General features: G+C 34.8%; 1 protein-coding gene across 1 annotated transcript; it reads left to right on the top strand.

The window, feature by feature from the left end:
- Window positions 1–1,186: 1,186 nt before the first annotated feature.
- LOC116021600 (basic form of pathogenesis-related protein 1-like) lies at window positions 1,187–5,764 on the top strand. Its single transcript, XM_031262041.1, has 2 exons — window positions 1,187–1,564; window positions 5,404–5,764. Exons 1-2 carry the CDS (start codon window positions 1,260–1,262, stop codon window positions 5,591–5,593), a joined length of 495 nt encoding a protein of 164 aa, XP_031117901.1. The 5' UTR covers window positions 1,187–1,259; the 3' UTR covers window positions 5,594–5,764.
- The last annotated feature ends 5,208 nt before the right edge of the window (window positions 5,765–10,972 follow it).

Here is a 10,972-nt window from a genome sequence, read left to right as displayed (position 1 = left end):
GATATAACGGATCAGAAAAATTATTTGTTTATTAACAATATACGGTGGAATTTTCGTAAATAATTAAATTTGAAGTGCAAGTATATTCTATTAAAAGTGCAATTAATAGTTTCATATAGTACACCTAAGTGCATGTAAAATGAAATAAAAATGTAAAATAATGTATTAAAAGTACAACAAATAAAGTACACTTAATATCAAAATTTAGTGTACTTAACGTTATCATTAGTTACACGAAAATTTATTATTAAGTGCACCAATGTAAAAGACATTATCGTTAGGTATACCAATGTTAAAAAGGTAATTACTAGATTATTAAGTGTATTTTTTAGCATTTTAAATTATTTTACTTTCACTTTCTACTTTCACACTTGCACAGTTACTTGAACTTTTTTAGCACAAGTTACTTGCACCAAAGTTCAAATTATTTACAAAAATATCACCGCGTCATTTTTTTTTTATAAAAAAGATTACATATGATTCATTAAATCTGGACACGTGTACGGCTGCGATTGGTTCTCAAGTCTTTCTTAGGCATTCGTTCTCACCTGAACGCACCCCTATTTATATATTTACTTATGAAATTCAAATTTATTAAAACTTGATTCGTTTGTGAATTGTTCAAGTATTAAGATATTCAAATTCGACTCAATTTATTATTTGAATTACTCAAAGTTAGGGCTCAACTTGATAGTAATTAATTAAATTTATTTCTAATATACTTGGAATCAAACTCAAATAGCTCACAAGTAGTTCAATTCACTTATATCCATAGGGCCTAATGCTCAAGGCAGGTTGGCTATTCCATTGATGACCAATAATGCATATGAAAAATTATAAAGAGACGATAACACTAGATATAATTTGTGCAACACTATCATTATTTTATATTTAAAGACTATCTATAAATTAATAAATTCAATTTTAAAAGAATTTAATTAGGATGCCATGCTTAATTAAAATGTTTGATAAACAAATGTTTTTTTTTTCACTTTCTTGCTATAAATACTCTACCTAGAAATATTTGTGTTCCAAATTAAATGAGCTGATCAATATTTGTGAAGTGACCATTATTCTTGTATTTTTAAGCCATAGAAATTTTTAAAAGCAATCCACTCTTTTAGGATACATCACTCCAATAAATACCCTATAACCCAATAGGAATGGTCATTGCATCTCTGTAGAAAGACTACATTTTTCCATTTCCTCTTGTGTTTCCTTTTTATTGTATATCATCTGCAAATAACAATAAAAAGGAAATGGAGTTTTCTTTTCTGCATGTTTCCGTCGCCATAATTGCCTTAGCCACTATTACCCAGACATCTTTTGCCCAACCTGCCTGTGAATCTGATTGCATTAAAGAGTTTCTTGACGTACATAACGCAGCTCGAGAAATAGTTGGCGTTCCACCTGTTAAGTGGAACTCCACCTTAGCAGAGTTTGCCGAATCCTATGCTGCCGAGAGGTCTGTTGATTGTGCATTGAAGCACTCACAAGGACCGTATGGGGAAAACATCGCATTGGCCGGTTTGAAATCGTCTGTTGCAGAATCTGTTAAGGGTTGGTTGGATGAGAAACCAAACTTTGACGAGGCGTCGAATTCTTGCCCTGGTGGCGAGTGCCGCCATTATACACAGGTTGTTTGGCGTGGCACCACGAGTATTGGCTGTGCTAGGGCTGCATGCACGACTTGGATGTTCGTCATTTGCAACTATTACCCTCCGGGCAACTATGTGGGCGAACGTCCTTATTAAAGATAATTTACTTTTTGATTAATATGATTTTGTGAAATGCAGATGGTGCATTATACAAAATATATATATATATTTAAAAACTAGAATATCATACTAATGTATTATTATGAAACAAATATTGTTTCATGCCTGGATGTTGATTCAATTAAATTTTGAACTTTTTTTTTTTTATCTTTTCTCTCTGATTACCTATACTGATATTTTTTTTTGTGGGGGCGTGTATAATACTTGATATCCCACCATTGTGATGTTAATCATAATTGTAGGGTATATCTCTTATCCAAGAACACTCTTGCGTTACTGCACTCAATTTAACTACATAATTTATATATCGCATTAAGATTAACTACACTCTTTTATAATAATTTATAATTTATTCAAATATTAAAATTTATTGACTAAAAATCAAATAAACTTTATAATATATTTTATAATATTCACAAATTTATAAATTATCAATTTTTATAATGTATTAATAAATTAGTTAATCTAACATAAATTAGTTATATAAAAATCAAGTACAAATGGTATTACAAGTATTTAATATTACAAGTCTTTAAAAACTTTTTATTTTAGTAGAATATATTTAAATTTTTATATATTAACTAATCGCTTTAATTTTTTTTAAGCAAAAATATTAAATTTTAAAATGTGTTCGTGAACATATATAGATTTGCATTATTGTATTTGTAACACCCCGGTTCGGCTATGCCGTATCTCCGTAGTAGTTAACGCCACACCCAGACTGAACCCCACTCGAATACAGATAGAGTTCACTCTAGGTGCATAGGCTAACAGACTAAAGACAAGGATCGTGTTTCTTATCGTCAAAATCCAACATATTCTTATATACATGCAGCAAAAGAGTAGCTATACTAGCCACGAATATATATATATATATATATAAGAGTTTCTTACAGCCCATCAACAAAGAGTTTGGACTATTCCCGTTCTTACTAACCATGTTAGTACTACCATGGCTACAAAAGATATGTACAAAAAGGTCAGACTTGACTTTTCTCTTGAGGCATAACGGATTAACGAAGGCGGAGACCAAAATGGGTACCACTGATTGAACAGGGATAGGAACGGGATCAGGAATACAACTGGGACAGAAGCATGAGCCAGAGCTGGAGGATCAGAAACAGAAGCAGGGGCATACCCACGCTAGACTTCATCTGATAAGGTACACAATGAAGTGTAGTTAGCACGACGGCTAAGTAAGGAAATCCATTGTCACTCAAAAGTAGACAAAGGTTTCGAAAATATAATAATTTGTAAGTTGTAAAATTTACCCACGAGTTATAGCTCTACCTGCAATCAGGTTATCAATAATAGATAATATAATATAAGGCGTAAAGCTAACTCAACACGTAAACTTTTCTCATATAAAGGTACCGGCATCATTGCCACTTAAAACACATTTTTCTGTTTTTCAGACAAGTTTNTTAGCCACTATTACCCAGACATCTTTTGCCCAACCTGCCTGTGAATCTGATTGCATTAAAGAGTTTCTTGACGTACATAACGCAGCTCGAGAAATAGTTGGCGTTCCACCTGTTAAGTGGAACTCCACCTTAGCAGAGTTTGCCGAATCCTATGCTGCCGAGAGGTCTGTTGATTGTGCATTGAAGCACTCACAAGGACCGTATGGGGAAAACATCGCATTGGCCGGTTTGAAATCGTCTGTTGCAGAATCTGTTAAGGGTTGGTTGGATGAGAAACCAAACTTTGACGAGGCGTCGAATTCTTGCCCTGGTGGCGAGTGCCGCCATTATACACAGGTTGTTTGGCGTGGCACCACGAGTATTGGCTGTGCTAGGGCTGCATGCACGACTTGGATGTTCGTCATTTGCAACTATTACCCTCCGGGCAACTATGTGGGCGAACGTCCTTATTAAAGATAATTTACTTTTTGATTAATATGATTTTGTGAAATGCAGATGGTGCATTATACAAAATATATATATATATTTAAAAACTAGAATATCATACTAATGTATTATTATGAAACAAATATTGTTTCATGCCTGGATGTTGATTCAATTAAATTTTGAACTTTTTTTTTTTTATCTTTTCTCTCTGATTACCTATACTGATATTTTTTTTTGTGGGGGCGTGTATAATACTTGATATCCCACCATTGTGATGTTAATCATAATTGTAGGGTATATCTCTTATCCAAGAACACTCTTGCGTTACTGCACTCAATTTAACTACATAATTTATATATCGCATTAAGATTAACTACACTCTTTTATAATAATTTATAATTTATTCAAATATTAAAATTTATTGACTAAAAATCAAATAAACTTTATAATATATTTTATAATATTCACAAATTTATAAATTATCAATTTTTATAATGTATTAATAAATTAGTTAATCTAACATAAATTAGTTATATAAAAATCAAGTACAAATGGTATTACAAGTATTTAATATTACAAGTCTTTAAAAACTTTTTATTTTAGTAGAATATATTTAAATTTTTATATATTAACTAATCGCTTTAATTTTTTTTAAGCAAAAATATTAAATTTTAAAATGTGTTCGTGAACATATATAGATTTGCATTATTGTATTTGTAACACCCCGGTTCGGCTATGCCGTATCTCCGTAGTAGTTAACGCCACACCCAGACTGAACCCCACTCGAATACAGATAGAGTTCACTCTAGGTGCATAGGCTAACAGACTAAAGACAAGGATCGTGTTTCTTATCGTCAAAATCCAACATATTCTTATATACATGCAGCAAAAGAGTAGCTATACTAGCCACGAATATATATATATATATATATAAGAGTTTCTTACAGCCCATCAACAAAGAGTTTGGACTATTCCCGTTCTTACTAACCATGTTAGTACTACCATGGCTACAAAAGATATGTACAAAAAGGTCAGACTTGACTTTTCTCTTGAGGCATAACGGATTAACGAAGGCGGAGACCAAAATGGGTACCACTGATTGAACAGGGATAGGAACGGGATCAGGAATACAACTGGGACAGAAGCATGAGCCAGAGCTGGAGGATCAGAAACAGAAGCAGGGGCATACCCACGCTAGACTTCATCTGATAAGGTACACAATGAAGTGTAGTTAGCACGACGGCTAAGTAAGGAAATCCATTGTCACTCAAAAGTAGACAAAGGTTTCGAAAATATAATAATTTGTAAGTTGTAAAATTTACCCACGAGTTATAGCTCTACCTGCAATCAGGTTATCAATAATAGATAATATAATATAAGGCGTAAAGCTAACTCAACACGTAAACTTTTCTCATATAAAGGTACCGGCATCATTGCCACTTAAAACACATTTTTCTGTTTTTCAGACAAGTTTGTAAAATATTTCGTTTCCAGTAGTTCCCTCATTTTAACTCAAAAGGAGGTTCAACAGCACATTTCCGTGCTCAAAATTCGTCACATTTTGGATAGAATCATTTCCTTCTCAAGTCGTTACAGAGTAACTCTTTTCTCATCTTTAAAACTTTCTTAGTTTCTTCTTAGTAAGCGTGAGGCCTTTGGAGCATTCTCATAACTCCCACTCTGACCACTTGGATCATCGAACTCGGGTTCAGTGGTCATCACCCGGTCTAACACTGATCCCCNAAATCGTCTGTTGCAGAATCTGTTAAGGGTTGGTTGGATGAGAAACCAAACTTTGACGAGGCGTCGAATTCTTGCCCTGGTGGCGAGTGCCGCCATTATACACAGGTTGTTTGGCGTGGCACCACGAGTATTGGCTGTGCTAGGGCTGCATGCACGACTTGGATGTTCGTCATTTGCAACTATTACCCTCCGGGCAACTATGTGGGCGAACGTCCTTATTAAAGATAATTTACTTTTTGATTAATATGATTTTGTGAAATGCAGATGGTGCATTATACAAAATATATATATATATTTAAAAACTAGAATATCATACTAATGTATTATTATGAAACAAATATTGTTTCATGCCTGGATGTTGATTCAATTAAATTTTGAACTTTTTTTTTTTTATCTTTTCTCTCTGATTACCTATACTGATATTTTTTTTTGTGGGGGCGTGTATAATACTTGATATCCCACCATTGTGATGTTAATCATAATTGTAGGGTATATCTCTTATCCAAGAACACTCTTGCGTTACTGCACTCAATTTAACTACATAATTTATATATCGCATTAAGATTAACTACACTCTTTTATAATAATTTATAATTTATTCAAATATTAAAATTTATTGACTAAAAATCAAATAAACTTTATAATATATTTTATAATATTCACAAATTTATAAATTATCAATTTTTATAATGTATTAATAAATTAGTTAATCTAACATAAATTAGTTATATAAAAATCAAGTACAAATGGTATTACAAGTATTTAATATTACAAGTCTTTAAAAACTTTTTATTTTAGTAGAATATATTTAAATTTTTATATATTAACTAATCGCTTTAATTTTTTTTAAGCAAAAATATTAAATTTTAAAATGTGTTCGTGAACATATATAGATTTGCATTATTGTATTTGTAACACCCCGGTTCGGCTATGCCGTATCTCCGTAGTAGTTAACGCCACACCCAGACTGAACCCCACTCGAATACAGATAGAGTTCACTCTAGGTGCATAGGCTAACAGACTAAAGACAAGGATCGTGTTTCTTATCGTCAAAATCCAACATATTCTTATATACATGCAGCAAAAGAGTAGCTATACTAGCCACGAATATATATATATATATATATAAGAGTTTCTTACAGCCCATCAACAAAGAGTTTGGACTATTCCCGTTCTTACTAACCATGTTAGTACTACCATGGCTACAAAAGATATGTACAAAAAGGTCAGACTTGACTTTTCTCTTGAGGCATAACGGATTAACGAAGGCGGAGACCAAAATGGGTACCACTGATTGAACAGGGATAGGAACGGGATCAGGAATACAACTGGGACAGAAGCATGAGCCAGAGCTGGAGGATCAGAAACAGAAGCAGGGGCATACCCACGCTAGACTTCATCTGATAAGGTACACAATGAAGTGTAGTTAGCACGACGGCTAAGTAAGGAAATCCATTGTCACTCAAAAGTAGACAAAGGTTTCGAAAATATAATAATTTGTAAGTTGTAAAATTTACCCACGAGTTATAGCTCTACCTGCAATCAGGTTATCAATAATAGATAATATAATATAAGGCGTAAAGCTAACTCAACACGTAAACTTTTCTCATATAAAGGTACCGGCATCATTGCCACTTAAAACACATTTTTCTGTTTTTCAGACAAGTTTGTAAAATATTTCGTTTCCAGTAGTTCCCTCATTTTAACTCAAAAGGAGGTTCAACAGCACATTTCCGTGCTCAAAATTCGTCACATTTTGGATAGAATCATTTCCTTCTCAAGTCGTTACAGAGTAACTCTTTTCTCATCTTTAAAACTTTCTTAGTTTCTTCTTAGTAAGCGTGAGGCCTTTGGAGCATTCTCATAACTCCCACTCTGACCACTTGGATCATCGAACTCGGGTTCAGTGGTCATCACCCGGTCTAACACTGATCCCCTGGACGTAAGGTTCGTTAAAATGATTCCTAGCTGGCCCAGCTAGGTCCATAAAAACAACACCTACCCGGACTTCTGGAGTAACTATACCTTAAGTGTGCACACCCCCATAGGAATACCTCATCCTACGAGTTATATAGTACCCGGCGAATAGACTTCGCCCTGCAGTATGAACTGGTTATACACTATAACATATCGACGAATAGACTTCGCCCTGCAGTATGAACTGGTTATACAATATCCACAACGACCACTGGGCCATGGCACTTAAAGCCACCCGTGGGTCAATCAAGGTCCTCCTCAACTCGCTTTAGAAACTAAGGGTTTGAAAACATGATTCTTCCTTCCGTTTTTCTTTCTCAAATAATTTCTTTTGGACATATTTCTCATTTGAGTCCAATAGTTGAAATCGGCTATCTCATCAGCCCAAGAAGGATTTTCAAAATACTCTCAGTGCCCGCAGGCTTTTCAATCATTATTTTCTCGTTTTTCTCACGTAATGTACTCGCTCCTTAAAAGTAGTATTTTCCTCAAAAATAAGGTTTTGACAACCTGTTTACCAAAATAGCATACGTTCTTTCGACGTAAGTTTTATAAACATTTTTATTTACTCATAGGCTTTCCAACACAATTCCTCAAGTTACAAGAGTTGTAATTATTTCTCAACAACAATATTTTCTTCTAAAGCGATGTACATAATTTTTCCAAAACAGATATTTCTTTCAAAAATAGATCTCTTTTGCCCGTAGGCCTTTCAAACATCATAACACTCGGGATTAAAAACATCAGGGAAAAGTTTGGTCAAAAACAAGTCGAAAACGAGTCCGCGTCACGCGGACTCGCGGTTGGCCGCAGCTGCGGACGCACAGCAGACACGTGCGTCCGAGCCGCGTCCGCACGTTCGGTAAATGGCGCCGAAACTGGGCACCCACGGACGCGCAGCGGACGCGCGNTGATTAATATGATTTTGTGAAATGCAGATGGTGCATTATACAAAATATATATATATATTTAAAAACTAGAATATCATACTAATGTATTATTATGAAACAAATATTGTTTCATGCCTGGATGTTGATTCAATTAAATTTTGAACTTTTTTTTTTTTATCTTTTCTCTCTGATTACCTATACTGATATTTTTTTTTGTGGGGGCGTGTATAATACTTGATATCCCACCATTGTGATGTTAATCATAATTGTAGGGTATATCTCTTATCCAAGAACACTCTTGCGTTACTGCACTCAATTTAACTACATAATTTATATATCGCATTAAGATTAACTACACTCTTTTATAATAATTTATAATTTATTCAAATATTAAAATTTATTGACTAAAAATCAAATAAACTTTATAATATATTTTATAATATTCACAAATTTATAAATTATCAATTTTTATAATGTATTAATAAATTAGTTAATCTAACATAAATTAGTTATATAAAAATCAAGTACAAATGGTATTACAAGTATTTAATATTACAAGTCTTTAAAAACTTTTTATTTTAGTAGAATATATTTAAATTTTTATATATTAACTAATCGCTTTAATTTTTTTTAAGCAAAAATATTAAATTTTAAAATGTGTTCGTGAACATATATAGATTTGCATTATTGTATTTGTAACACCCCGGTTCGGCTATGCCGTATCTCCGTAGTAGTTAACGCCACACCCAGACTGAACCCCACTCGAATACAGATAGAGTTCACTCTAGGTGCATAGGCTAACAGACTAAAGACAAGGATCGTGTTTCTTATCGTCAAAATCCAACATATTCTTATATACATGCAGCAAAAGAGTAGCTATACTAGCCACGAATATATATATATATATATATAAGAGTTTCTTACAGCCCATCAACAAAGAGTTTGGACTATTCCCGTTCTTACTAACCATGTTAGTACTACCATGGCTACAAAAGATATGTACAAAAAGGTCAGACTTGACTTTTCTCTTGAGGCATAACGGATTAACGAAGGCGGAGACCAAAATGGGTACCACTGATTGAACAGGGATAGGAACGGGATCAGGAATACAACTGGGACAGAAGCATGAGCCAGAGCTGGAGGATCAGAAACAGAAGCAGGGGCATACCCACGCTAGACTTCATCTGATAAGGTACACAATGAAGTGTAGTTAGCACGACGGCTAAGTAAGGAAATCCATTGTCACTCAAAAGTAGACAAAGGTTTCGAAAATATAATAATTTGTAAGTTGTAAAATTTACCCACGAGTTATAGCTCTACCTGCAATCAGGTTATCAATAATAGATAATATAATATAAGGCGTAAAGCTAACTCAACACGTAAACTTTTCTCATATAAAGGTACCGGCATCATTGCCACTTAAAACACATTTTTCTGTTTTTCAGACAAGTTTGTAAAATATTTCGTTTCCAGTAGTTCCCTCATTTTAACTCAAAAGGAGGTTCAACAGCACATTTCCGTGCTCAAAATTCGTCACATTTTGGATAGAATCATTTCCTTCTCAAGTCGTTACAGAGTAACTCTTTTCTCATCTTTAAAACTTTCTTAGTTTCTTCTTAGTAAGCGTGAGGCCTTTGGAGCATTCTCATAACTCCCACTCTGACCACTTGGATCATCGAACTCGGGTTCAGTGGTCATCACCCGGTCTAACACTGATCCCCTGGACGTAAGGTTCGTTAAAATGATTCCTAGCTGGCCCAGCTAGGTCCATAAAAACAACACCTACCCGGACTTCTGGAGTAACTATACCTTAAGTGTGCACACCCCCATAGGAATACCTCATCCTACGAGTTATATAGTACCCGGCGAATAGACTTCGCCCTGCAGTATGAACTGGTTATACACTATAACATATCGACGAATAGACTTCGCCCTGCAGTATGAACTGGTTATACAATATCCACAACGACCACTGGGCCATGGCACTTAAAGCCACCCGTGGGTCAATCAAGGTCCTCCTCAACTCGCTTTAGAAACTAAGGGTTTGAAAACATGATTCTTCCTTCCGTTTTTCTTTCTCAAATAATTTCTTTTGGACATATTTCTCATTTGAGTCCAATAGTTGAAATCGGCTATCTCATCAGCCCAAGAAGGATTTTCAAAATACTCTCAGTGCCCGCAGGCTTTTCAATCATTATTTTCTCGTTTTTCTCACGTAATGTACTCGCTCCTTAAAAGTAGTATTTTCCTCAAAAATAAGGTTTTGACAACCTGTTTACCAAAATAGCATACGTTCTTTCGACGTAAGTTTTATAAACATTTTTATTTACTCATAGGCTTTCCAACACAATTCCTCAAGTTACAAGAGTTGTAATTATTTCTCAACAACAATATTTTCTTCTAAAGCGATGTACATAATTTTTCCAAAACAGATATTTCTTTCAAAAATAGATCTCTTTTGCCCGTAGGCCTTTCAAACATCATAACACTCGGGATTAAAAACATCAGGGAAAAGTTTGGTCAAAAACAAGTCGAAAACGAGTCCGCGTCACGCGGACTCGCGGTTGGCCGCAGCTGCGGACGCACAGCAGACACGTGCGTCCGAGCCGCGTCCGCACGTTCGGTAAATGGCGCCGAAACTGGGCACCCACGGACGCGCAGCGGACGCGCGTCCGTGTCCGCGTCCGGCCTTTCGGCCGTGACGCCGTAACTCTGGGCGTCGATGGACGCGCGT

This window comes from Ipomoea triloba, chromosome 1, assembly GCF_003576645.1.
Source record: "Ipomoea triloba cultivar NCNSP0323 chromosome 1, ASM357664v1".
Lineage (NCBI taxonomy): Eukaryota > Viridiplantae > Streptophyta > Magnoliopsida > Solanales > Convolvulaceae > Ipomoea > Ipomoea triloba.
The sequence above is the reverse complement of the archived record's forward strand: the minus strand, read 5'-3'. Positions and strand labels throughout refer to the sequence as shown.

What these genes read in the sequence shown, in the direction of transcription:
- LOC116021600 (XM_031262041.1), top strand. Translation starts at nt 1,260, where the DNA reads ATGGAGTTTTCTTTTCTGCATGTTTCCGTCGCCATAATTGCCTTAGCC. An exon ending in GCAGAATCTGTTAAGGGTTG is followed by an intron (nt 1,565 to 5,403) that starts GTTGGATGAGAA and finishes TGTTAAGGGTTG; the next exon opens with GTTGGATGAGAAACCAAACT.